The sequence below is a fragment of the Fusarium falciforme genome, chromosome 11, assembly GCF_026873545.1.
Source record: "Fusarium falciforme chromosome 11, complete sequence".
In the NCBI taxonomy this organism is placed as follows: domain Eukaryota; kingdom Fungi; phylum Ascomycota; class Sordariomycetes; order Hypocreales; family Nectriaceae; genus Fusarium; species Fusarium falciforme.
This window is the reverse complement of record NC_070554.1, coordinates 573,026-599,630: the sequence shown is the minus strand read 5'-3', so window position 1 is coordinate 599,630 and position 26,605 is coordinate 573,026. Positions and strand designations below refer to the sequence as shown.

Genomic DNA, 26,605 nt, shown 5'->3' with positions numbered 1-26,605 from the left:
TACTTTTGATACTGTGCCTGGAGTTCTCTTTGGTTTTCCCTGGAGGGAAGTGAAGCTGTGAGGAAATATATCTTTTGTTTGGAAAGCCAAGTCATCAAGCAGGTAATCAAGTGCCGAGAAGGTCATCCGACACAATGGGAGCTCAAGAATTCGGGAAAGTAACATGCGACTAATACGAGGACTTAACACAGTGATGGATAGCCTACGCAGACCCTGCTATATTCAGTTTGCCTCTAACGCAAGGGCCTTTTTCTAAAGTCTAGCTGAACGTTCAGACTAGAATTGTTATCCCAGAACTCCTGACCGTTTACATTATATCGAACGCAAAGGAACATGGGCTTCATCTCAAGATCTACCAGTTCCGCCAGCCCAACTGTAAACTTGAATACGTCATAACCTTCAATCTCGCGGCAATGCTGCGCCGTAACTTCAGAGATGGTATTCCAGAAGTCCATGGTGAATCGACACACAACAGACTTGTGGTAGGCAAGATTGGCCACCACGACAGTGCCTAAGAGATTCATGCTGTCATTGGAAAGGTAGACACGATACAGTCTGACAGGTGCGGTCTCTTGAGACACGCGAGAGCGAGGCAAGTTGGGTGTGGAGAGCTCCCACTCGTACGGGCCCAGCTCCTGTGGGAGCAACGAGAAGTGGCAAGATGAGCGGTCCATTATAGGCGAGGAACCTGCACTCACCGCTATAGGACGCTCGGCTTGGTTGAAGAAGCGTACGTCCTCCAATACTGGACCGAAATGAACCGCCTTGGGGGAGGTGGGGGCGCTTGCACTCCGCCGATGGACACAAGGATGAATGGCGGGGCGGACTGGATCCGTGAATTTCCTACGCTCCCTCGCTCCTCTCCATTGATCGACCTTGTCCTGGCTGTTGGAAGGGAAGGACTGATGTTCCCCTATGAAGTGAGCCGGCAACAGTCCTCCTCCGCAGCCACCTTGGCTCGCCCTGAGCCTGCGGCCCAAGACCCCCGTGCTGAAGCTCGACCAGCAATCGTCACTTGAGGTTTTCTGGTCTTTCACGTCGAAGCCAACACCTGCTTGCGAGCAGTTGGAATGCAAAAGCCAATTGGCGAGTTGCCGCAACTCTGTTGATGTCTTGTCCTTCCTGCCCAGGAAATGTCGATCTTGGTTGATGGAAGCGGGGGTGATTGTCGTGATACCCCGGTACTGGTGCTTGACTACCTGTCTTGGCGGGGGCGTGATCGGCGCCCCGGCGGCCACATTGCTTTTCTCCGTGTGCGTGTCCTGCAGGGTCCTTGCACCCATTGCTTCGGCACAGAGGAATGTAAGTGTGTGCAGAGCATGGTGTGGGGCTGACGGAATGGGTAACGACCGCTCAGGGGTTCGATTGGCGTCGACAGAGACGGCTGAAGAGGAAAAGGAGGAAGCAGGTGATGGAGGAGTAGAATAAGAGTAAGAGGAGGCTGAGGAAGAAGAGGACGAGGGAGAGGAGGAGTGCCGTATCGGAGGAGTGTAAGGCATCACTGTGAGGATGTCCGCCTACTATCTGAGTGGCTCAACAATACGGATGAATTGAATGCTAGATGAGGAATAGGACAAACTCAACGCTGTGATTGAGAGGCACGAGGTTGGGAAGCTCGCAACATATCCTTTTGTGCCGAAGGCCGACCACGGTGTTGAACCGAATGGCCCTGATAACAGACATCCGAGATGAACCAGCTATGATAGATAGATGGTACGATTCGACGGACCCCGGAATACCCCAAGTTCAGCTCCAGAGTTCTTCGTTCTTCAGGGGTGGGGTGGAAGCTTGTCGTGTGGTCCCCTCCCAGCGATGGTCCCGAACTCAGACTGCTGGGAGGCTGTTGACTCACGGGATGTTGCCCAACTTCATGCGAGGCTGGGGTTGAAATCCCCAACCAACAAGTCTGTTCGGCTTTGCACATTCCGACCAGAGTCAGTGGTAGCCAGCCAGCCGGACAACGTGAGAGGATGAGGCCGTACAGTATAAGCTGGGTCTTGGGATGTGATGCTTTGGCCTCAATGACGTCATGGTGATGATCTGATGGACAGATGCGTGGCACAATCTCTATCCGCTGATTGGCCCGCTGGCCCGTCTTGCTTGCTGAGGTGAACAGGGTCCAGAACCTCGTGCCCTGTGAGGCTTTGCATTACCTCTCGCCATACAGTACAGGCCAGTGCAGCGAGCACGCGATGTAATGCACCCCTACACACCATGATTGTTCCGGTCCTATCCGCATGGTTAATCGAACCACGTCCCACACAGCACTCGGCACTTGGTGGCTCTCATCTCCCTCCATCACGGGGTCTGGACCTGAGGCTCTGAACCCCGAAAAGTAATCATGCCCCTTTGATTGGTCCGATCAGCTTTCCTCATTGCCCCCTCCGTAGGCAGGAAATAAGCTCCTTCATGCTGCGGCTGAGAACTGTATCTCCAAGTTGTTTGGGACTGATTGCGTGTGACGGCGATGCCACTTTCCGCTGCCGAGGCTCGATGCCCCCGGCAATGACGAGGGCTACGTAAGTTTGTCACCATGAGAATTAACACTGGGGCACTTTTGCACCTCGTCGAGTTCTTATCTCTGATCATCCACTGTATGCATGTCTTTGAGAAGGGTGACTATCCAAAACCAGGCTGTTGACCATCGTTCCAAGAGTTGACCATTGGATGCTCAAGATTTGATCTAACCCCCTTATAGGGAGATCCCGTGTGCCACATGTGTCGACTTGGAGGAGCTTGCACACTCCAAGAGGACGATTCCAGCCCCGACTGGCTGGGGACCGTCGAGGCCGGCCCCGGCCGTCCACACAACGGTGAAAGCTTCCTTGGCCTTCCCGGCTCTCTGGAGGGCGTGGGGTGACTCGTAGATGCTTAGTGGAATGATCCCAGGGTCTTGCAACGGGATCGATCGGCTTAGACTTAGCCTCATGAACCGATATCGCAACGCCTTGATCAACATCTCGATTTGCCTCACTGACGCGCCATTCACCGATGGTCTTGGTAGATATAACATCATGGGCCCATCTGGAGAGATCCTTGGCACGTCCAAGCGCTGTAACAAGTCAATTCCATCTTGGAACTTGTGAAAGAACTCCAGAATGGGCTCACTCCATACACTACGACCCTTGAAACCAAAGACATCTCCCCTCGACATTAACGATAAATTTGGGGTCTCCTCTTGGGAAGAAAATCAACTGCAGGTCAGCCGTCTTTGACGTGTTTCCAGACCAAGCCAATGCACATCACCCATCACACCCCAGCCCTGTTTCCTGGAAGAATGTTACCACCGTCCCCTGGCTCCTGCTGCCGCACCTACTCTTGGGCCCTGCTGACATCGGCTGCTGCAGATGATATTCGAATCACCGCCATGGGAGCAAGGTAATCCCTTGACTGTACCTCAGATAACACATCTAGTAGGTGCTCACGCAGCTTTTTCACGCAGCGCCCCTTTCCACGAGAACCTGGGATGCGGACGGATCATCAGCATCTGAGTACTTCACCCAAGATGCCATCTTGGCCTATGGGTTGTCTGATATCCTGTTAGCCGATCCATCACCTCTTTCTGCAGCTGGCCTAGAGGTAGACCCGAGCGACGCCAACTGCAGCGCCAGCCCGGAGCATCTTCTCTTGGATAGCAGCCCTCTTCCGATAAACCGCGATTTCCTAGAACACTCAGCACACCGGGGACCTAGACGCGGTTCAGACTTCACGCTGAGGACGGCTTCCGAGAAGCCAAAGAGACTGGCGCGTCACCGCAAGCCAGTTGGTCCGTCAATGGAGGCCAGCGCCCGGGAAGGCCACAACCTGGCCGAAAAACAGTACCGCATCCGACTCAAGGCGCAGTTTGAGGCTCTCCTGGCCGTGCTGCCAGTGGCGAACAAGCCCAACGATGTCGACCATGCTCCCAGGGTGATTCAGGGCCAGTGCTTCAGCAGAGGTGAGGTGCTGGACGCCGCAAGGGAGACCATTTTGAAACAGGAGAACGAGATTGAGGCCCTGACTGCAAAACGCGACCAACTGGAAAGAGACATGGCAACCTTGGAGCGGGTCCTACGGAGAGGCCGAATATGATATGCATGTTGGACGAACCAAAAACTGCTCCTGGCCTGTGGAATGGTTGCGTTCAGAGTGGCACTTTCGCCGTCGGCTGAAGGGAGGTAATAAGTACGGCCATGAGTGGCATTGGCCTAAGCGGGGTTACTGGTGGCCTCTTGTAAATTGATTTATGAGTTTCATATCTAGCCACAGCTGCCCTTATCTGCATTCGACTGGGGAGGACGCTGACAGGGCCTCGTTGTCAGGGTGGTGAGTAAGATCTGTGAGATGGACAATCCGTCGTTGAGTCGGAGCAAGGACGTAAAGTCGTCTGACGTGTCTTGTTCCGCGGTTGTGAGGGGTCCCGAAAATCATCGGGTTTTTGGGCAGAGCGCCTCTAATGCTGACCACGCGAGAGTACAGTAGACCACGCAGTTCTGTACAGGCCACAAGGGTATCGAGGCCGGCCATTGGAAGCCACCTGTCAGCCCAACGTGGTTTGCGTTGCGTAATCGCATGTAGACCCTGTTGGTGGCTTGGAGATACAGTCACTCCGTGCGAGCGAGATACATCAACAGACGATAGTGGCATGGTCAAGCTTTTCTGCCTCCTCAACCCCTCAACGACTTGGTGTGCTCCTGCTGACTGCCCAAGAACTAGCCCAGGGGTTAGTAGCTTCTCGATACTGCGATCCGTCTGATATCACCGTTGCTGATAACGGGGGAGCGGCCTTCGAGGACGTGACGTGTGCTCTAGGGCTAGACTTTTTGTGTGGCTTGCCCACGCTTAGACTTTGGGCTTGCAACGGTCATGAGCTCGGCGACGGATGTGTCGACCAGACCCGAGTCCTCGCAGACCCAACATGCAAACCAAGCTTCGGGGATATTACCTACTGATCCGACTGGGACCCCACGATTCATCTAAGGCCCTGGACGCGCCAACCCGGTCCGTCCTGACCTCGTCACCTCTCCCAGACCCACGAACCATAGCTACAGCCAATAGATGATAGGGACTGACGTGTGCCGCTCGAGGCCCCGCCCTTCTGGTCTGCCGGCGCACATAGCCTCGACATCTTCTACGGACCTCCAGTGAGAGATATGTCGAGGTTTGGATGCCTCGCTTTCCCTCTCACTGCTGGAGATCCGCGAAAGATATTGAGCCTAGTATGTGTGAGACTATCTTTTCTACTCTACTTTTTCAATGACGTTTCCGTCATACACTGGATCAAAGAACACATGAAGAGACACATAGCAACATCAAAACCCAATGCTGCAAAACACCGTAAGAGACTATCTTTTCCACAGCGGCCAGCCGTGGAAACTTGTGCCATCGGTCAATGGATGAGATTTGACCTGCACGTAAGGAATCAACCAGCAGTGTGCCCAGGCGCCGCTAAATTCGGCTTGCGGCGCCAGTCCGCCAAGATGATGGCGCATGTGGACAGATGTTTACACGAACCCATCAGGGATAGGAGACACCGTGATGTGGCCTGCCCAGGGTACTGCTTAGCTAGGCACTCCAACTGCCTCAATTATCTACAATGGGACCTACAATATCAACTTGAAGTACGTTTTCCTCTCATTTCTCATCGCCATGCATTGTCTCACCACATTAGCTGGTTGAAGTCGAAACCCGTGGGCTCAGACTGTCAACTGTTCTCCGGGCTTCTTTCTCAATGTACTCCCGGATAAGCAAGCAGTCGCAGCCAGCATGCTGCAGCAGCTCCATCCTCGTACGGAGCACCTCTTCCTTGAGAAAGTTATAGTAAGAGGAAAGGTATTGATTGTGGCTCTGCAAAGCATCCCCCTGTGCGACCAAGGCCTGTGCCTCGCTCTTCCTGCGCTGGCGGGATCTTTCCGCCGCAAGGCGGTTGCCTTCAAGACGGCTTCGGTAAAGTTCTTCATCAGACGTCGCAGAACCCCTGCGGCCACGTTTCGATGCCCCTCTTCTGCCCTTGCGCGGGACCGCCTTTGAGTTCCGACCATGTGACATCCTCCTGGGTAGTTCCCGGTCAAGACCGGACGCTGGGTCTTGTTGTTGTTTCTTGCTACCAGAGCTGGGAGCGCGCCCCGGCTCTTCGTATTTGGGCGAATAGACGCTCGGTGCAAGCTCTGTGATCTTAATGGCTTGCTGAAAGTCGGCGGGTGCGGGTACCAAATGTTCCAAAGCCATGTCGTAGGAGAATCTGTCGATGGCCGTATCGTCGACATACATCTCTAATCTTTGACCTAAGCTCCTCTGCAAGTCAGATGCTACAGGGGAGCTTGCCGTGAAAGATGGGGCAGAGGAGGGCATCCAGCTATCAGGAGTGCAGAATGCAGCCATGTCCTGAAATTCGAGTGAAAATGAGTCGGGGTCAAAGACTTGACCATCGTTTATAAGCTCATGCTGACTGGGTGGTTGGTCAAGCTCAAAGAAGCCAGCATCAAGGATGGCTTCCGTGTCTACCATGATAACGGCGCAGTTGTCAAGGTAGCGAACGTCCTTCGTGGTCGATGAGACAGGTCGTAATGTCCAGGCGTTGGCTTCAGTCTTGACGAGTTTGGTCTCTTACCTAGCAATGGTAAGGCTAAATAGACATGTGGCGGCGGTGAATTGGTACAAGCAGGGCAAGCCGTAGATCGATGTGTTTCTGCCCGTGCTCAGGGCTTGGTGCTGCTGCGTGAGGTCTAACAAATACTGGCTGGCGTGGTATATCTTCCTTCAAGACGCTTTGAGACACGTTGCAAGAGCAAAATGAAGCCAGGATATTTAAAGGTCAAGTCATGGAGATGTAAAAAGGCACAGCGGTTTAGTTTAATGGTACCGCCATGGGCCACTGTTCCTCCATATGGAGCAGGTCTCTTGACCACCGAGTATCTGGCCATTTCTGGGACGAAAGGTGTGACCAACACATGTACCGAGAGATGTCGCACAGTAGCTAGCAGTCCAGCCACGGCCATAAGGAGCTCATGATGGCCTGACCTGCCTCACGAGAATAAGTTTTCTCCAAAGCAGCCCTATACTCTACTACGTAGGATTATAGATAGCTCAGAGCCAACAGCCTTGGCCACGGACAGGGTTACAGTACGGTGCCGTTCGTGCGGCAAGGATCGGATTAGTGGGCGTACAGTGCTGTGCTGTGACTTGGGGTGCACTAGCCCACGGAGATTAGCGAAGAAGAGACAACAGGGCATCGGGGTTGACAAGTCAGGAGTGGACGACACTGGCAGCAGGGCAAACTAGCGCTGTACTGGAAGAATTGTCGACCTTGACTAACGTTTGCCTGATATCATGGGGCGTTAGATATGGACAGGCACTAGTTAGACGGAGCATGTGGAGGATGAAGGGTTCGGAGAGGCTCCCCCCTCCCAAACAAGGAGAGAGCTGCCATCAATAACAGGGTATCAGATGTTGGTTCTATTTTATGATTTCTGGTATGCAGCCAATATCAGATCATACCCCAACTCTTTGCTCTCTGTCGGAGTTTGCCGAATTTTGTGGCATGCTGCATTTCACTCACGTTGCGGATACCGATCAACCCCAGAGCCCGGATGCTTTTTCGAACCTTGAACCTTGGTTAATTCTACTTCTAAAATATTAGCCATGATGAGAGCCAACATGTCTACGACTTCTGGTCTCGGGAGACTGTCAGTTTTTGGGCGACGATGCCATTTCATCCCTTGACATCGAGGACCAAGACTTGACATATAACGGCCAGACATTGAGCATCCAGTTTGAAACGGGACGGCAAAGAGCAACCCATGCTACTGTTAAGATGAGCTCTTCGCCTTGTCCACCAGACAAGAGGGAAGGGTGCGTCGCATCGGAACAAGTACTGCACCTTCAGTCTCCCACCTTAACTGTTGTCGGTGACTTGAAGGAAGTTGTCCAAAGCAAAATAAGGTAAGGTCTCAAGTCATTCACTCCAAATTAGACCTGCTAAGCGGATAAGCAGAGTGTATATTGCATGTCTACAACTCGGACCGTGGTCCAAGCAAGAAGTGGTGAGCAACCGTAGTGGGCGATGAAAGCTACAAGACATCATGTAGTTAAGACTGTCTATCCAGTAGGCTGGCCAAGAATCCATTTTAGCCTCTATTTCTTGACATCAAGGATTCCGCCAGTGTCGCAGGACGCTAGCAAGCCCAAGGTGACGACGATACCGCCATGGAATTTGGTAAGGATATGTGGCGAGACAATTTTCGAGGCGTACTTGGGATTATATTCGAGGTGATACACTGGTCGGCTCGACTAAAATGCTATGGATCCCTTGGTAAATAAAATCTATAACCCTGCTTTACGAGTGTTGATTCATCTGCCAACCAACCAACCGAGACATAGGACTCAATATCACTAGCCCCGTTCACTGGATCGCCAACAATCTAACGCAGCAGCATTGACATAGTATGTGGCATGCAGAGGGCAAACCCGGTTTTGGAATACTCGGAATGGTCTTAGTGGTCTTTGATCTATCATATTGAGAGCGAACAGAAATCTGTGGTACAGGTATGCATCGCCGAGGTTGCAGGTATTTTGGCGAGAACTCTACCGGTTAGCAACATTGCTACGTTTATTCCTTGGACGTTTGATTCTAAAAAATTGTGCTAGGGTTTGCTCTCATACCGTGCTTCTGTGATGAGTGATGAAAGGTCGTTGGTTTGTGATAGGCATGGGGCATCGTTACTATCTATCGGCTCAGTTATCTCGTCAAGGGCCGGGCTTCAACTATATCTAAAAAACAATACGGCATCGCAAATTTGTTCAGTTCCCTTAGAAGCTGTCTCTTCTATCCTCCCATTGACAAAGTTGGCTTTGAAGGTCGTTGACGAAATGTTATCAAGAAGTAGTCTGGCAGTCTAATGAATATCAGGGACACCATCATCACCGCAATGCAATGATTTCTATTAAAGCCTGGGATGATGTAGATAATAGTTCAGATGCCGCCCATAATAGAGAACCTGCTAACTAACCAAATGACTAAAATCGCCATGACCCATAAAGAGATACTGCGAGGGCTGTCATCAAAGGCAAACTTCAGGATCGTGAGACCGCTCAGTCGGGTCAAGGGGTATGTGAAAATCGTCCAAGCACGAGGTTATGAAATTCCACCAGTGACCCTGTTATGTTTGGGCTGGCTAGTTGTCGAGATGTCGAGGGCCTTGGTAGTAGACTGATGAGATCAAATGAACAGCCAGCGTGCTTCATGGTGGCTAGATGTGTAGTCGAGAACTAAAGGCTGTCACGACAATGCCAGCGCACGATTGACACGGCGACCGCCGGACCCACATGGTTCAGCCTACCGTACGATTGCGGCCAAGGTGATAACATGAAGCTTATTTTGGCCGTGGGCAAATATGGAAGGATGGTGGAATCTGTGGGCGACACTTGGCACCAAGGTTCAGCCAGTGACTGCTACTGTACGCAACTTGAGGTTAGTCCCATGATCTGATGCAAAGACTAAATAATACCACTTTTGCGCCGCAATGACACACCTATCCTGCGTGGGTAACATGTTAGAGACTCTTGACTGGCTGTCTGGCGCATACCATGTTAAAAGGGGATCTCCATCCACGCTAGGCCCCTTGTCCAAAGCACAAGCTGTGCTGTACATGATCGCAGCGAGCATCCTGCTCGAGTCTATTATGGTCTCCAACTTTCAGACCGCAATCGTTGGCGTCGGCCAGGTTGGCGGCGCAGCGGCCTACGCACTCATCCTCAGCTCCCTCGCGAGCGAGCTGCTGCTTGTCGACACGGATATCGAGCGCAGGAATGGCCAAGTCCAGGACCTCCGCGATGTCGCCTACGGTTGCAACAGCGGAACACACATCCGGGCAGCCACACACCAAGAGGCAGCCAAGGCCGACATGATCGTTGTGACAGCCGGATCAAAGCACACCATAGGTAGGAGCTAGAAGCCGTGGCCCAGGCTGTATGCTTATTCGACTACTTCCCAGGTCAGACCAACCTCGACTATACGTCGAGGAACATGTCGATTATCCGCGAAGCAATGGACTGGATGAAACCACTGAGGCCAGACACGATTCTTCTCATTGTGGCAAACCCCAATGACCTCCTCACGTCCCTCGCATGCGAGCTCTCTGACCTTCCGCCCTCGCAGGTCTTTGGCTCGGGCACCTATCTAGACTCGGTTCGGCTCCGCGGGTTGGTAGCTGAAAGGTCCGGTGTAAGCGCTAGCAGGCGGTTGCGCTCCTTGAAAGGTCCTATGCTAAGAGAAACACCAGGTCTCGGCGGACAAGATAGACATCTCGGTGCTTGGTGTCCAAGGAGATTCCGAGGTTCTAGCATGGTCAACTGCAACCATCAACGGCACGTCCATTGGCAAGTCGGCCGCAGCCGAGACTCTCGACCGCGAGCAGCTAGCGTATGAGTGCAAGCACCGATCACGCAGCATCATCCGAGCAAAGGGTGCGACCCCATTTGGGCTCGGCTCCGTCGTGGCTAGCATCTGTGCCTCGGTGCTCCTGGACAAGGGCGATGTTCACCCAGTCAGCCACTACCAGAAGGAACTTGGTTGCTGCATCAGCCTACCTGCTGCCATTGGGAGACATGGAGTTGTCGGTACCCTGCAGAGGCCTCTGGACAGCGAAGAAGAGTCCAAGATAGCCCGGTCATCGGCGGAGCTGAAAGAGATGATTGAATGGGTGCATTATAGCTACTGAGAAGGACGTATGAGGTGTTTTGGGGAGATTGAAATGCATCTATGTATTTGTTTGGAGTTACATAGTGAGATTTAATGACCAGGTTTGCGACACGCGTGGCTTACATGGAGATAAGTACTTTCATGCTGAATAAAAAGTGACTATCCTCAGGGGTATTGTTTTTGGAATAAAACGTTTGCTGTTTCTCAAGCGACAGTGAGCGCCTCTTTGTTACACCTCAAGCCTGCCAGAATGGGTGTGTATATAGGCCAACCCAACAAGACACTCAATGCACGATTCCACACGGAAGAACCGTTACAACACGATAAGAGAAGGCAACACTCTTCATTAATGATAGACGGCTTAAGCTGAATAACTCAACTATAGTCATACAAGCCCCCCATACCGTATCAAGAACAACATGCTCACTCGGGCCTCTCGGCCGCCACCGCGTGTCTCTTGACAGCGACGAAGCTGTCAGGACTTACCGAGATGGAATCAATGCCTGCGTCCACCAGGAACTTTGCAAACTCGGGATGATCGCTCGGCGCCTGGCCGCAGAGGCCAATCTTGCAGCCCTTCTCACGGGCGACCGAGATGACGCGGGCAATCATCCACTTGACGGCCTCGTCCTGTTCGTCAAACAAGTCGGCCAGCTCGCTAGAATCGCGGTCGACGCCGAGCGTTAACTGCGTCAGGTCGTTGGAGCCGATGGAGAAGCCGTCAAAGTGCTCGGTGAAGCTCGAGGCCAGGATGACGTTGGAAGGTATCTCGCACATGACATAGACCTGCAGGCCGTTCTCGCCTCGCCGAAGCCCATTCTCTACCATGACTTGCAGCACCTTCTTGGCCTCGCAGACAGTCCGACAGAAGGGGATCATGACGATGGCATTGGTCAGACCTATCTCCTCGCGGACTCTCTTGATGGCGCGGCACTCGAGTGCGAAGCCTTCCTTGTACAGCGGCGAGTAGTAGCGCGAGGCGCCTCGGAAGCCTATCATGGGGTTGTCCTCCTTGAGCTCGAACTGGGCGCCGCCGATGAGCCCGGCGTACTCGTTGGTCTTGAAGTCGCTCATGCGTATTATGGCGGGCTTGGGGTAGACGGTGGCGCAGAGAGCTGCGAGACCACGCGACAACTTATCGACAAAGTAATCGGGCTTGGTCTCGTAGCCGGATGTGAGTCGAAGAATCTCTTGCCGGGCCTGCTCGTCTCTGAGCTGGTCGAAGTGGACCAGAGCCATGGGATGCACCTGGATGGCATTGCTCACGACAAACTCCATACGAGCGAGGCCGATGCCGTCGGTTGGGAGACGCCACCAGCGGTACGCAGCGCCCGGGTTGGCGAGGTTGAGCATGATCTTAGTGCGCACCTCGGGCAGGCCAGCCAGGTCGACCGTCTGCGTGACAATGTTCGAGATGCCCTCGTACACGAAGCCCGTGTCTCCCTCGGCGCACGAGACCGTCACGTCCTGACCCGTGTGTAGCACATAAGTGGCATTGCCGGTGCCAACTATGGCCGGGACGCCCAGCTCGCGGCTGACGATGGCGGCGTGCGAGGTGCGGCCGCCGTGGTCGGTGATGATGGCAGCGGCACGCTTCATGATGGGCACCCAGTCCGGATCCGTGGCTTCGGTCACCAGGATGGAGTCGTCGACGAACTGGTCGATATCCTTGGCCGACTGTAACAGACACAGTCGCCCAGAGACGGCCTTGTCGCCGATGGAGAGGCCCGAGACAAGGACTCGGCCCTTGTTCCTAACCGAGTAGGTCTTGAAGACGGCAGCATCACGTCGCGAGTGCACTGTCTCGGGCCGGGCCTGGACAATGAACAGCTGGCCCGTGATACCGTCCTTGGCCCACTCCATGTCCATGGGGCATCCGTAGTGCTTCTCGATGGTGCATCCCCAGTGTGCCAGCTGGAGGATCTCGCCATCGCTGAGGACGTAGGCCGCCCTCTCCGCCTTGGAGGTGGGCACGTTGCGTGTGCCGCGATGGCCGTCGCCGTAGATCATCTTGGCCTCCTTGTCGCCGCACCTCTTGGATAGGATCGGAGACAAGCCGGCGTGGGAGAGCAGTGGCTTGAAGACCTGATACTCGTCTGGGTTAACGGTGCCCTGGACCACATTCTCCCCGAGGCCCCAGGCGGCGTTGATGAGCACCACCTTGTCGAAGCCACTCTCGGTGTCAATGGAGAACATGACACCCGAGCCACCCAGGTCGGAGCGCACCATGGCCTGGACGCCGACCGAGAGGGCATTGGTCGTGTGGTCGAACCCCTTGGCCTGGCGGTAGCTGATGGCCCGATCGGTGAAGAGAGACGCGTAGCAACGTCGGCAGGCATCCAGAAGGGCTCGCTCGCCAGAGACATCGAGAAATGTCTCCTGCTGGCCGGCAAAGCTTGCGTCTGGGAGGTCCTCGGCCGTGGCGCTGGATCGCACGGCAACGCTGAGGCTCTTGACACCGAGCTTTGCACACAGTTCGCGATAGCTGGCTTTGATGGCGTGGGAAGTGTCTGCTGGCCAGCCGCTGTGATGGAGGAACAGACTGCGTATGGCGTGGCCCGCCTCGGCCAGGGTGATGGAACCATCCTGCCACTGGGTCATGAGGGCACCTATCTTTCCCCGGATGCAGTTGGCGTCCACAAAGTGCCAGTATGCGATGGACGTTGTGGCAAATCCGGGAGGCACCGCGATGCCCTCGGTGCTTAGAGCCGTGATCATCTCGCCCAGAGAAGAATTCTTGCCGCCGACGAGGGGACCATCGCTGCGCGACAGGTCCTCAAAGTTACGGACCAGGGGTCCTTCAGTCTCGATGTCATTCATGGTGCTTCAAGTTGGCTCGTTTTGGCCCATTTCTGGTTGAAGCTTGCTCGTCCTGTGGCCGAGGGCTGAGGGTATAAATAATAGCATCACTGCAGATCATATTTTACAGTAGCGGCCCAAAGGTGCACCTGACAAGTGGAAGCCACCATAAAGAGAAAGGTGGACTTGCAGTAGCAGTCCGGCATTGCGCCTACCCTCCCCTCCCCTCCTCCCATAATGCATCTCGTAAGCCAACTCACAGAGGCAAAATGGATGATAGAGACATGACGCATGAACAACGCTTTAACCCAAGCTTTTCTTCAAACTCCATACCATCGTCGTGATTCCTTGGCCCGTAGTCTTTGATGATATCACCGGGAGGTCGGAGCCGTCTGCCCGTCCGATGGTGGCCAGTAGCGAGGTTGTAGCTTTTCCTTGTGTCAACCCTGTTGACCAATAGGCACTCGTAAACATTAACCACAGACTTTCCGCTTCACCACATCTTTAAGTTTCGAGAGTTGATCATATCATGCCTCAGCCTTAGTTCTTGATGATATGTTACATCTCCTCCTAACGCGGACAATGGCAACACCTCCAAACTCTTATGCTAAGCCACCGGTTGGTGGTGAGGCTTCCAGCCGTCAATACCCGTGGCATCATGGTCATGCAATCCTTAGTCATGCTACTCAGTCGGTAGTTTGGGCCGTTGTTCCAACCGTTAGACATGCCTGTGTACAATTAGCCCTGTACCGTTTCTCGTCCCAAGGCCGTAACCATTCGTTAGAAGTCTCACTTCATCAGAGACATATTGCCATAAACTCGGCTTCAACTGTCTAGCATAAATGAAGACCGTGTCATCCATCCCTCATCCTAACCAGACTCTCCAGCTTCATCCCCCTGGCAGCAACTGTGCCAATATCAGTGAATGTGCACCATGGCCTCGTTCACAGTTGGCGATTATCTCGCCGAGAGGCTCGCCCAGATCGGCATCCGCCATCACTTCATCGTGCCTGGGGACTACAACCTCATCCTCCTAGACAAGCTGGATGCGCACCCACTCTTGACCGAGATTGGCTGCGCAAACGAGCTCAACTGCTCTCTAGCAGCCGAGGGCTATGCCCGTGCCCAAGGCGTCGCCGCATGCATCGTCACATACAGCGTGGGTGCCTTCTCGGCCTTCAATGGCATCGGGAGCGCTTATGCAGAGAACCTGCCTGTCATCTTCGTCAGCGGAGCTCCCAACACCAACGACGTGGGCCGTCGCCTCCTCCACCACACGCTGGGGGAGTACGATGTGGGTTACCAGCTGGAAATGGCCAAGGCCATCACCTGCAGCGCCATAGCCGTGCGCACTGCTGCTCAGGCGCCCGAGGCCATTGACCGCACCATACGGATGGCCCTCTTGAAGCGGAAGCCGGCGTATCTCGAACTGCCCACAAACCTATCCGGAGAGCCCTGTGCCCGGGCCGGCCCTGTCAGTGCCATCCTTGAGCCGACGCCGAGCGACGGGCCGACTGTGGATGCGGCCATAGCCAAGGCATCCGAGCATCTGGCCACGGTGAAGAAGCCCGTCATTCTCGTCGGACCCAAGGTGCGAAGAGCCGGCGCCGAGAAGGAGCTGCTCTCCCTGGCAGAGGCTATCGGGTGTGCCGTCGTTGTCCAGCCAGCAGCGAAGGGCTCGTTCCCTGAGGACCATCCCCAGTTTGCGGGCACATTCTGGGGCCAGGTCAGCACGCTCGCGGCCGACGCTATAGTCAACTGGGCAGACATGCTCATATGCGTCGGCACCGTCTTCACCGACTACAGCACCGTCGGATGGACGGCTCTGCCCAGCGTCCCGCAACTGATAACTGATATCGACAGCGCATCCACAACTGACCCGGTTTCCTACTTCAGCCGTGTCAGAATGTGTGACTTTTTGTCTAGGCTGGCCGAGGTGGTTAGACGGAACGACTGCACCATGGCAGAGTATAACCGGCTGCGCCCTGACTCACCCTTGACGTATCGGCCCAACGGACATGGCAAACTCACTAGGAGGGAGCTCGAGAAGCAGACTCAGACCCTCCTGACACCGAATACGACAGTCTTTGCTGACACCGGTGACTCATGGTTCAATGGCATCCAGTTACGCCTCCCGACGGGGACAGACTTTGAGATTGAGATGCAATGGGGCCACATAGGCTGGACTATTCCCGCATCGTTTGGCTACGCTGTGGCGAAGCCCGAAAGGAGAATCGTGGTCATGGTCGGCGACGGCGCCTTTCAGATGACAGTCCAGGAGGTCTCGCAGATGGTGCGGTTCCGCATGCCCATCATTATGCTCCTGATGAACAACAGAGGCTACACGATCGAGGTTGAGATCCACGATGGGCTATACAACCGACTCCAGAACTGGGACTATGCGCGCATGATACAGGCGTTCAACTCTAGCGAGGGCGGGGGGCGAGCTCTTGGTCTCAAGGCCCAGACCATCGAGGAGCTGTCTTGAGAGAGCAAGGGCGCATACCGACGGGCCGGTCCTCATCGAGTGCAATCTCCATCAGGATGATTGTAGTAAGGAGTTGATCACCTGGGGCCACTCTGTCGCGGCGTCTAATGCCCGGCGCCCGGCCAAGGATTGATGGACGAGGCTGTTTGCGGCTGGCTGTTGGATGGGGTCTGTCTGTAATGTTCAGAACTTAAGAAACAATCGCAACTCATAGCTTTGCAAATAATAGTGCATATTTTCGCTGTGGCTTATATGATTACTACTGCATTTTGTGTTCTTATTAAACATATCAATTGAAATTATAAATGACTGATATTAATTAGTCTTATCTTATTATCTTTAAAATTGTGCGATCGGGGCCCTTTGAAGTGATGCCAATAACGAATGACGAGTCTCGGCAGATAAGCAACTACATATTCTGACAGCCGCTTGTGATAAAATACTCCAACAGCCCGGGTATATCAGGTTTCAGATGCTTAATACGATCCATGTTTGTCAACACTCCATCACGTTAATGAAGCTTTCTGGACATATGGCAGTTCCGACCACTTGGCACAGTAGGCGGATTACCACGACGTGTCTGATCTGATTGCATTATACTGAACAACCCATGAATTTTCAGGTTACGAGACAGAAAGAAATCGGCCAAGGATGGAACATTAACATCAATTATCAACTATAAACTCATTCGAAACATTCAGAATCTGGACATCTGTCTATCTACCTTGTCAGTCCCTCACCCTTGCTCCGTCCGGCCGTGCTGACGCGACGGTGTCATTAAGTGAATTGAGCAGATGGGACATGTGTCGTGCCTCCTCATGAACCATCGGGAAATGCAATCTGAGTGGAAATTATGCTCGCAGGGTAGATGGCGGACTAAGTCGTCATCCTCGATAGTGTCCAAGCAAATGGCGCTATGCGGATCTGTCAGTCTCGGCAAACAGGTCTGTATACCAAAAAGTGAGCGCACCAGATCACGAGTGAACCCAACCTCGCCCATGGTGGGAGTCTAGGCCTGGCTTCTAGCTGCTCCCTCATCTTGTTGCAGGCCTTGGGTGGAGCAATAGAGTCCAGGCTTCTTCTGGCGGAGTCGGCATTGCTAGATGAGCCAGAGCTCTCTGTACTGGAGAATTCGTCATCATGTGGGGGCCGGAAGTTTCTAATGAACTTGCGCAGTCTTGATCTCTTAGCGAATGGGGACCGGTATCAGCGATTGTGTGTACCTACGCGGGGCTGAGAAGGACGGCCAAAACTACGGCCACCAGGAGTATGGCGGGAAAAAAGGCCAAGGCCTGGTTGGGTGAGTTGTCCCCCTCGTTTGAGGGGGCGTCGGGGTGCATGTCGTTGGTTATCACAGGCATTGCGTAAGGGGCGAGGTATGGTGGTCGTCCAGCAAACGAAACGAAGCACGGCAGTGCGAATCTATACTTATGTGCTCTGCGCCATGACGGCTCCTGCTACGTATGTCTGGGCTGACATTGTCGTGGTGCCTTATCCAACCCGTCGACCCGGCCGGGACCGTGATGATCTGGGGTTAAGGTTGGCGCCGTTACTTTGCCATCGAACCACCTCATGACAGATGCTAGACAAGAATGTGACTAAGTCAAGTCACACAGTTCCTAGGTCAACCCCTTCATCTATATTCACCGTGCAATTGTCCATCGGAGTAGAACGGAGAATATCAAGCTCAGGAGTAATATCGCACAAACTCAAAGGTGATTCCGCTGTTTTTAGTCCTCCCTGAGCAGGCACAGCTTACACAGGAGTACCCAGAATTTAAACTGTATGTTTTGGTTTATGTTAGCTCGCGGCTTTGGCGTTCATAATGTCGCTAACATGATGGTGAACTGATTGATGCAAAAGCACATCATAAATGACATGACGTCTTCTTCCCCAGGAGGGTCCCGGCAACCCACAGGGAGCTTCCTAACCAGACTGCAGAAGACGCACTGAGAATAAAAATGGCGCTTGCTGACTTGTCTCCTTCAAGCAGAGCTTCGTTGGCTGGAAGACTGTGGAGTCCGATAAACCGTAGGATGCGTGAGTGCCCACTCGGGGACAAAGCACTTGCCCATCTCGTGCTCTAGAACATGGCTGCGCAGTGAGGGCTACTCGCATTGTTGAAGGATGTGGTTCATATGCCAAGGATGAATAGCTCGGAGGCAATACTTGCAATCTGGGAAGGCTTAAAATTTAGTGGAATCAGAAGAGTACCCCTACAGGGATGTAGTTATTTCCCAGTGACTTCTCATCAGTATTGCCGGCCGCGGCGGGCTGCTCTTTAAGAATGCTCAAAGATGTCTTTGCCTTAGCTTTAATGTCCTGAAAGTTGAGCTTCCTAGCTTCTAGAGTTGACTGATATTTCCCGACCCCAAACCCTCGTTTCGAAGTCCGAAGCAGTGGCTGGAATGACACTCGGCATTTGATTTCATGCTTCCTACCCTACGGCGATACTGGGAGATATGACATTGTTCTGTTTCCGATTGCCTTGTTTCCTGACTGTAACTTGGGGCTGGGAGCTGCATTCAAGCAAATCCAATCAACTTGTGCACTCTTGTAAAAAGAAACTGCAAGTTGTGATTTTTAAGCCACTATGACCGAGTACCCCTCCCTCCCCGACTTTTCCACAATTGCAGTGACAATGTTGCTCCAGAGCCTCAACACCACGGTAAGCATCACTAACCGACCCTATGGCCGCCACGAGTTGAAAACCGCAAAAAGAAACCATCAGAGGGCACAGAGAGACTTGCTCCCGCCAGGGCTTGAACCTGAGACCTTCGCATTACCGATATTACAGTGGAAACTGAAGTATTAGTACGACGCTCTAACCAACTGAGCTACGGAAGCCATCCGAATGGTTGGCGGGTGACCCGCTCTTGGATGGAGACCAGAGTTGCAAATTGGGTCCAGAACGCTCAAGCAGACCCTGCGAGCTCTCTCATGGGTTGTCAAGGCTGTGTTTCATGGAGCTGTCTTGAGTTGCAAAGGCTCAATAAGTCTTGGCTCTGTGGCCCCTTGAGAGTTTGGCGAGCTTTTTGCCTGGTTATGGACGCAACATCTCATCATCATTTACTACTCCTCTTTTGAACGCTAGACACAAGTAATGCATTTGGGCGAGTGGAATTATTGAGATCGGGCAATCCCTACCGAATTGAACAAGGAGGTCGACCTCATTGCTGTCATAACATGATCAAGTTACTTGTGCCGCTTTGGGGTCTCCGAAGCAATTTGACACAATGGATAACATAATAAACAACCAACGCTTTCGCCATAGATTATCTCACGAAACCCTGGGATGCGCTATTGACTCTGTGTAAAGTGAATCAATAGTCTGATTCTAGATAACCAAACCAGATTGGATTGTAAACTGTACTTGGAGAATGAAGACATACCCACTTGACACTCATCAGCCAAGAGCAAAGCCTCTTCCGAAGCTCAGCCCTGCTCAGCCCTACCATCCTGTAGCCCCATTCCATGCTGACGCCCAACGACGGTCTTCCTATTGGTAGCATTTTTTGCGAGCCATCCCAGCGATGACTAACGGGCAGTCTAAGCCACGCAGCTGAAATGAGAAAACAGGCTTTCACCTCACGACTTGGCTTGGCATTTTTCTTTGTCTTATCACTCTCATCATACAGCAAACATCATGTCGCGCTTCATCAGACGCATCATAAATCGCCGCTCATCAAAGCACCTGGATTACGAGGTCGACGATTCACCACAAGGCCCAGAGGAGATAGCCACAATCAGCAACATGCGGCGCATCAAAAAGCCGAAAAGCATGCCCTGGCACGCCCGCCTCTCTGGCTCCGACATGACAAAACTCCCCAGAGGCTTTCGACCATCCGATATGGAGCATAAGTGGGCCATTGCCGCCAGTGGACCAGATAACAAAGGCATCATTGACGTCCATCTTTGCAGAAGCTGGACCGGGTCCGAGATCTACACCGTCAGAGTGCGCGTCTTGACTGGTGAGGACGGCAAGCTTGGCGATGCCGAGAAGGATGGAGGCGAGGTTTTTGAGATTTTGTACGAGACGAGCAACAAATTCGACAACACGTGTGAGAGGGAGGTGGAAGACATGGCAGTTGGGCTCTGTCAGGGATTTTTGGATGTTGAGTTGGGGAAAGGACCTAAGCGGCCAAAGCCTCTACTAGAGCTTTAAATTCCTGTAGGAACGTTGTGCTCTAAGCGAGGGCTCAGATGAGGCCGGTCACTCAACAACTGCCGAATCTGAAGTGTTTTTGTAGTAACTGATTTGATAGCCTTATTCTCACTGTAAATCAGGCTGTGAAGAGAGAGTTGGGAGCCTGAGAGGGTGTTTGATACCTTTGATACTTCCCTGACCGGTAGTTTTGAGAGGTGGTGTCTACCTTGGAGAACATCTTGCCACCACCGGGCGAAGCTGATTCCAGAAAGTCTGAAGACAGCACGGAACTGTCTCATGCTTGCAGCTTTGATATAGCATATGCGCGGTTAGAAGATGGAATCAGGGACGAGCCGCAGCTGTCTCCTCGGAGCTTCTTCCCCGCATCGCTTAAGCTTGTCTGAGCCACGATCGCCTTGCCGGACCAGCAGGCACCAAACCCGGAACTATGCAGGAGACAAGGACTATGTGTCTGGCAAATTTTAAGCCATTTTTACAATTTGAAGATATATTGGCCACATTCTCATGCGTGGCTTGCGTTCTAGGTCTCAGATTGAGCTTGGCGTTACGTCAACTTATTGCTTCGTTGGCTTGATGCAGAGCCTGGTCGCGTGAGCGTCGTGATCACCTCGAGCAAGGGTAAAACGATGTGTCTTAATAGGAGAGCTCATGAAGATGGGAAAGGAGTAGCAGAGAGAGTGATTGACAAGGCTGTATACTGACTGCTCCTGATCCAGCTACGCTGGCTTCACGACATCAAGTAATTGTTACACAAGATGAACATACAGCCAACAGAGCCTTGTTTTTTCGACAGCCCTATTTCTCTACCTTATGAACGCCACGAACAGAGTCCATTCCACATTGGTAAGCGTTCCTGGCGGTCATCTGGTACTCCCTTACCTAACCTCCGCAAATTGACGGCGAGCAAACAAGCACCCTGCAGACGCACAGCTGTGGTTTCTGCCTGACAAGAGTCTAGACGGCTTGAATGGCGCTGCTGCAACTGCATACCCCTCATTCAATAGTGTCCGAGAGCCGCCCTGCTTTTCAGCTTGCACATTGAAAACCTATCACGGCTGTTGTGGCTGCCTGTATGGCGCAGGTCCTTGCACAGCGGCATTCCTCTTTAGATCTTCCATAGAAAGTGTCCAATAGGTGAAGAGCTACGCTGGCTGGTAACAGTGCGTCCTATGCTCTTGGCCAGAAGTCCTTGCTAGACTGAGCAAACTCTACCTGATGGGAATAAAAGGCCTTTGCAACCCCGTGACAAAACTGCATCCCCCAAGGCATTTTCTTCTGCATACTGCATACAAGGCATTGTTCTACTTGCTTCAACATCATGATCCTAGACACTTGCAACAGCAACTCAACAAAAGTCGGAACTGAAGAGCTGGGCCTGACCATCGCGGACTTTTCTGCATCTTTGGCCCACGGCGAGTACTGCGCCAAAAACGCTTCATACATCAGGCCCGATGATGCTGGGTCTATCCTTCCGTGGCCCTACACGCTGGCCTGGTTCCTCATCCATTTCCCAATCACCTTGATCAGGGTCCACCGTTGGGAGAGGGTGCAGGCCCTGTCCATCATCCTGGCCGTCACCACGGTGTGGTTCCAGCTTCAGGCCTACACTAGTAGCATCGAACCAGAGGCTGTGCTCGTGTGGATGCCCATCTTTGTCATCCTAGACATTGGAGCTATGATGCAGCTCGTCTTTCTTATCGTCGAAGACACTGGGTTTTGGCCTCTGGTGAGGGCTCTGCCAAACTTCTTGCCGCTCAGTGCGCGCCGAAGTAGTACAGCGTCAAGCACGGTAGTAGGGAGCGAGGAAGTTAGGATTGAAGGTATGACATCTCACAACATGCGGTGGAATCCATTCACTGATCAACTAGGGTCTGGCAAAACGGCAACGGCTACTCCACTGCCCCCGTCATGGACTGAACTCAATAGAGAGCCGCCAAGTTCAGAGCTTGTTGGCCGCGCTTGGCTTGCGTTGCTGTCCTTTGTCCTGGGTATACTTCTTCTTTCTATCCAGCTCTTTGGCCTTGCCATGGCCATCAAAGGGTTTCATAGCGACCATGTCACAGCGCAATGGTGTTCAACTTTCTTTGCTACCGCCGTCGCAGTCGAGTCTGACTGCAAGCTGTACGATGTCACGCCCTCGCTAAGTCAAGGCATTGGATGCATCACCATCAAGGGATACGAGCAGTACACATGGCTGCAGGCATCCATCATCATCATCTCTCTATCCTTGGCCTTTCAAGTATTTGACTGCACAATCATGACACTGGTTAGTGGAACGACGAGATGGAGAGGAGCCAAGATGAAGCGGCCTTGGTTCACCATGTTTACCGGAAATATCGTACTCCTGGTTCTGATTGTTGTTGGAGTTTTTCAGTCACAGCGTTTGCCCAGAGATGTGAGCCCAAGCGTTCTGGTATACAAGCATGGTCGAGGACTAGGCAATAGCAATCACACCTGTATTGGCGAGCTTACACCTTATGGTGTACGGGGAGCCATCATTGGATGGACGGATGGGTTCTTGGAAAGCTGGGGAGACACTTATTCTCCAAAGTTCTATTGAAATGGCTCAGGACAGGCGTAAGACGATTCAGATGGTGTTTCATCTATCGCGGTATGAGAAGCGGAGTATAAGACAGGTTCTGGAGGAGTATAGGCATTGGATTTGGGTTACAAACATTGGGACTCTGGCCGTGGTTTAGATAATGCCTTTGAACAAATATGAGAAAGATGCGACAATGTTAATCGACTCACTGAGGCTTCTTTGCCCGCTGATCTTGCTTGCGACATTACTCAAATCGTTAAGATCAATGCCCTTGACGATCACGTTCGTGCCTCAATGAAGCCAGAGTCCAGATGTCCCCGTTGCGGATTTAGTCCCCTGCCTTGAGCCGCGAATATGCCCGGTTAAAGCTCTCCGACCGCCTTTCGTGTCTTTTTTGTTGCGGTGGACAGGCTGATTGATTACCTCCAGGCTTCTTATCGCTGACATGGAGCGCAACATGATTCCCGATCTGGTATGCTCTTCATTTCATGGAACACGAACTAGTTTCTAAGTAGTAGCTTAAACAGCAGGGTATACAGACCTGCCTGGGTCGCACTCGGTAGTATTTGAGCGCTGAATGGCGCCTGAAGTAGTTGATGTTAAATGCGAACTGCGACCAGATGCTTGACGAATGCCTCATTATGAGTCAATGACCATCACCGTGATGTCGCACAGGCCCTTACCACGGCGGTCTCGGTCTGCCTAATCACCCGTGGCATTTATTTCCTTGCTGGAAGCATGCTGAAGATGGTGGCCAGCCCTATCAGTTGACGGTCATCGCTGGAATTCGAATCTCCGAAACTCCGACTCTTCCTTGGACATAAAATTCCATCAACTCCACTCACGCCTCACGTGTCGTCAGCGTCGGCGCAGGATCTCATCCCCACTTTCTCGCAATGCCACCATCAACATTGGGCTTTCGAGTGCTCGCGACCTTGTTGCACACCTACAATTCAATTCGTTACGGTAAAGACAGCATGGAAGCTCTTTTTGGTCAGGCTATGAAGGATAGCGCGACACTGCGGAAAAGCGGGGTGCCATGGAAGGATGATGAGCCTCATGCGCAATCTTACTACACATTTGACTCGGCTACTTCGGCTTGGGTCGCAAAGACTCCGTCGGAGGAGACGGCCGGAAATGGCGGAATTGACGACATCGCGCTCTACAGCTGGAACATTGATTTCATGCTTCCCTTTGCTGAAGCGCGAATGAAACCAGCGCTCGCCTACCTTGGCAGCCTGGTAGGCTCCAACCCGACAAATACGGCTCCCGTCATCTTCCTCCAAGAGTGCACGCCCTCAGATTTGGCCATCATCGCCGCGACTCCATGGATCCGGGAGCGATTCCATCTTACAGACCTGGATGCGACCAACTGGGCGACAAATCATTATGGCACGGTCACGCTCATTGACTCGCGTCTGCCCATCACGGCCGCCTTCCGTGTGCATTACTCCAAGACGCGCATGGATCGTGATGCCTTCTTCGTGGATGTGTCTGTCGAAGGCAAGACGGTCCGCCTGTGCAACACACACCTTGAGTCCATGGTCTTTAACCCGCCCTTCCGTCCACCTCAAATGCAGCTCGTAGCACAATACTTACACGAAGAAAAGGTCCATGCGGGCCTAGCTGCGGGAGACTTCAACGCAATCCAGCCATTTGACCGCACGCTGCACACGGACAACGGTCTCAAGGACGCATTCCTGGAGCTGGGCGGAAAAGAGGATACTGATGAGGGTTACACCTGGGGTCAGCAGGCGGCGACAAAGCTAAGAGAAAAGTTTGGATGCTCGAGAATGGACAAGGTCTACTTCTGTGGTGGCGCCGACGTGGTCAAGTTTGAGAGGTTTGGTGAAGATGTGTTGACCGACGGAGAAGACGAAAGCAACCAAATCGTGGCGCTTGGGTTTGAGAAGGCTTGGGTGACAGATCATCTCGGCATCAAGGCAGAGGTCAAGATTCTCGGGGATAAGAGCACGAGCCGTCTTTAGAGCCGTCGACAAAGTGTCGAGAACATGAGAAGAACCCATGAATAGAGTTTCTACGCCTCCGACACACCTCGAGCTTGACCGCCTTGGCTCATCACACGCCAGCCCAAAGCCCTTGCCCATGGCTTGCCCCATGGAATGCAATCAACCACCCAATAAAAACCCCGTCTCCCTGCTTAGTTCACGAACCAAACATCGAACGACCCCTCTTTCTCCATCAGCGTCCCAACAGTCTGGGTCGCCCTGTGTCAGAATTTACCTCATGCAACCTCCCTTAACTTTGTGCGTCCCCAGAGCCAGAACCAGACTGTCGGTATCGCCAGTTCCACTCGTGTTTTGTCCTCGTAAACATCACCAACAGACCCCTTTTCACACTCTCTACCTACTCCGGCCTAGCCGAGGGCTTTACACCACCCTTTCCGCTTTGGGTTGGGTCTTGAGGCCTGACGATTCCCCACCATGGACTCGAACGATCCAGCATCCAGCTCAACGACACCAAGAGACAGTCTTTCCGACTACAAGTTTAGCTTCGAGTCTTATCTTGACTATGCGTCAAAGATTGAGATTGACGTGAGTTTATAATGAGTATTCCGACCGATGTTTGACCTGTGCTTACTTGACACAGTCGAATCCCCGAACACACTTCACATTGTAGGTCTGGTGGTCCTCCAGCCAGTCCAGCTGCTCATATTTCGCAGAGACACCGCGTCCATAGCAGAAAGCATATACGAGTTTCACAAGGAAAATGGACGAACCTACCATGCTTATCGTGCCGGCTGTAAGTTCTCCCCCCTGGTTCAAACCTGAGCGAGAGGAACGCTAACGTTGTAGCGTACCACTATCCCAACGACGCGCTTGAAGTTGAACGACAAGACGCGCAATACGACATCCTAAAGATTTTACTTGACGGCAGGGCCTATCTGTCCCCATTTTCCCAGGAGAACCCCCCTCAAAAAGTCCTCGACATCGCCACAGGCTCAGGTTCTTGGGCCATTGACATGGGTGATGAATATCCCGAGGCTCGCATCGTCGGCACTGACTTGTCGCCCATTCAAAGCGACCTAGTCCCACCTAATGTCGAGTTTATTGTTGATGACGCGTGAGTAACAAGTAACAATCTTTCGACAGTGGAAGTCGCTAATCTGACGAGACAGAACTGACGAGTGGCCCAACGGTAGGGACTGGTGCGACTTTGACTTGATACACACAAGAGTGACTATGGGTTGTTGGTCCGACATGGGAACCCAAGTCATCAAGCCAGCCTTTGACCATCTACGACCAGGCGGATGGATGGAGTGCCAAGAGCTCATGGGTCTCTTGGAATGCGACGACGAGACTGTCACCAACGCAAATGCCTTTAAGCGATGGTGCGACGACATAGTAGATGCCAGTTACGCTGCAGATCGTCCCTTGCCGTTAGCTGCCAATTTGAAGCAGTGGTTCATAGAGGCAGGGTTCGTCGATGTGGAAGAGAAGGTGTATAAACTTCCAGTAAATGGGTGGCCAAGGAACCGAAGACTCAAGAAGCTCGGGGAACTATGGCATGCAAATATCGAGGAGGGACTTCAAGCCCTCAGCTACGGCCTCTTGCACCGGTTCAAGAGACGTACAAAGGAAGAGATAGAGGTATGTCCCCAGCTACCTGGCCAAGTCAGCTCTTACTAACACATGATAGGTGGATCTCATCAATGTGAGGAAAGATTTGGCAGACGAGAGGATGCATGGGTATCAAAAGTTTTATGTCGTCTGTGGTCGCAAGCCTGAATATGCGCAATCTGCGAGTTTGACAGACAGCACAATGTGGTAGCGGGAGAAAATGTTTCATGTGGTATTTATGGACACTGCAGGTACAAATAGATACCCGATCATTTCTGGGAAGCCGAGATGCGTAATTTTCGCGTGAGAGTTTGCCAGGGTTTCGGCTGGAAGGATGCTACTCTCGTTG

General features: G+C 52.7%; 10 protein-coding genes across 10 annotated transcripts; 7 read left to right on the top strand and 3 right to left on the bottom strand.

Annotated features, from left to right (window-relative positions):
- Positions 1-233: 233 nt before the first annotated feature.
- NCS54_01310900 (CBM21 domain-containing protein) lies at positions 234-1,499 on the bottom strand (the record flags this gene model as incomplete). The annotated part of the gene is made up of 1 exon (XM_053158321.1): positions 234-1,499. One exon carries the CDS (start codon positions 1,497-1,499, stop codon positions 234-236), a length of 1,266 nt encoding a protein of 421 aa, XP_053014296.1.
- A 1,599-nt stretch (positions 1,500-3,098) lies between these two features.
- On the top strand, positions 3,099-4,071 carry NCS54_01310800 (BHLH domain-containing protein; the record flags this gene model as incomplete). The annotated part of the gene is made up of 3 exons (XM_053158320.1): positions 3,099-3,200; positions 3,348-3,378; positions 3,443-4,071. 3 exons carry the CDS (start codon positions 3,099-3,101, stop codon positions 4,069-4,071), a joined length of 762 nt encoding a protein of 253 aa, XP_053014295.1.
- Positions 4,072-9,500: 5,429 nt separating this feature from the next.
- Positions 9,501-10,697, top strand: NCS54_01310700 (Hypothetical protein; the record flags this gene model as incomplete). The annotated part of the gene is made up of 3 exons (XM_053158319.1): positions 9,501-9,918; positions 9,972-10,201; positions 10,260-10,697. 3 exons carry the CDS (start codon positions 9,501-9,503, stop codon positions 10,695-10,697), a joined length of 1,086 nt encoding a protein of 361 aa, XP_053014294.1.
- Positions 10,698-11,101: 404 nt separating this feature from the next.
- NCS54_01310600 (Pyruvate, water dikinase) lies at positions 11,102-13,498 on the bottom strand (the record flags this gene model as incomplete). The annotated part of the gene is made up of 1 exon (XM_053158318.1): positions 11,102-13,498. One exon carries the CDS (start codon positions 13,496-13,498, stop codon positions 11,102-11,104), a length of 2,397 nt encoding a protein of 798 aa, XP_053014293.1.
- Positions 13,499-14,411: 913 nt separating this feature from the next.
- Positions 14,412-15,965, top strand: NCS54_01310500 (Pyruvate decarboxylase; the record flags this gene model as incomplete). Its single annotated transcript, XM_053158317.1, has 1 exon — positions 14,412-15,965. One exon carries the CDS (start codon positions 14,412-14,414, stop codon positions 15,963-15,965), a length of 1,554 nt encoding a protein of 517 aa, XP_053014292.1.
- A 736-nt stretch (positions 15,966-16,701) lies between these two features.
- NCS54_01310400 (RING-type domain-containing protein) lies at positions 16,702-17,326 on the bottom strand (the record flags this gene model as incomplete). The annotated part of the gene is made up of 3 exons (XM_053158316.1): positions 16,702-16,879; positions 16,936-17,142; positions 17,193-17,326. 3 exons carry the CDS (start codon positions 17,324-17,326, stop codon positions 16,702-16,704), a joined length of 519 nt encoding a protein of 172 aa, XP_053014291.1.
- A 2,267-nt stretch (positions 17,327-19,593) lies between these two features.
- NCS54_01310300 (Hypothetical protein) lies at positions 19,594-20,130 on the top strand (the record flags this gene model as incomplete). Its single annotated transcript, XM_053158315.1, has 1 exon — positions 19,594-20,130. The coding sequence occupies exon 1, from the start codon at positions 19,612-19,614 to the stop codon at positions 20,128-20,130; it is 519 nt and encodes a 172-aa protein (XP_053014290.1). The 5' UTR covers positions 19,594-19,611.
- A 1,321-nt stretch (positions 20,131-21,451) lies between these two features.
- On the top strand, positions 21,452-22,693 carry NCS54_01310200 (Hypothetical protein; the record flags this gene model as incomplete). The annotated part of the gene is made up of 1 exon (XM_053158314.1): positions 21,452-22,693. The coding sequence occupies one exon, from the start codon at positions 21,452-21,454 to the stop codon at positions 22,691-22,693; it is 1,242 nt and encodes a 413-aa protein (XP_053014289.1).
- Positions 22,694-23,571: 878 nt separating this feature from the next.
- NCS54_01310100 (Endo/exonuclease/phosphatase domain-containing protein) lies at positions 23,572-24,663 on the top strand (the record flags this gene model as incomplete). Its single annotated transcript, XM_053158313.1, has 1 exon — positions 23,572-24,663. One exon carries the CDS (start codon positions 23,572-23,574, stop codon positions 24,661-24,663), a length of 1,092 nt encoding a protein of 363 aa, XP_053014288.1.
- Positions 24,664-25,119: 456 nt separating this feature from the next.
- NCS54_01310000 (Hypothetical protein) lies at positions 25,120-26,467 on the top strand (the record flags this gene model as incomplete). The annotated part of the gene is made up of 6 exons (XM_053158312.1): positions 25,120-25,230; positions 25,286-25,311; positions 25,359-25,438; positions 25,492-25,759; positions 25,815-26,286; positions 26,336-26,467. 6 exons carry the CDS (start codon positions 25,120-25,122, stop codon positions 26,465-26,467), a joined length of 1,089 nt encoding a protein of 362 aa, XP_053014287.1.
- Positions 26,468-26,605: the final 138 nt, after the last annotated feature.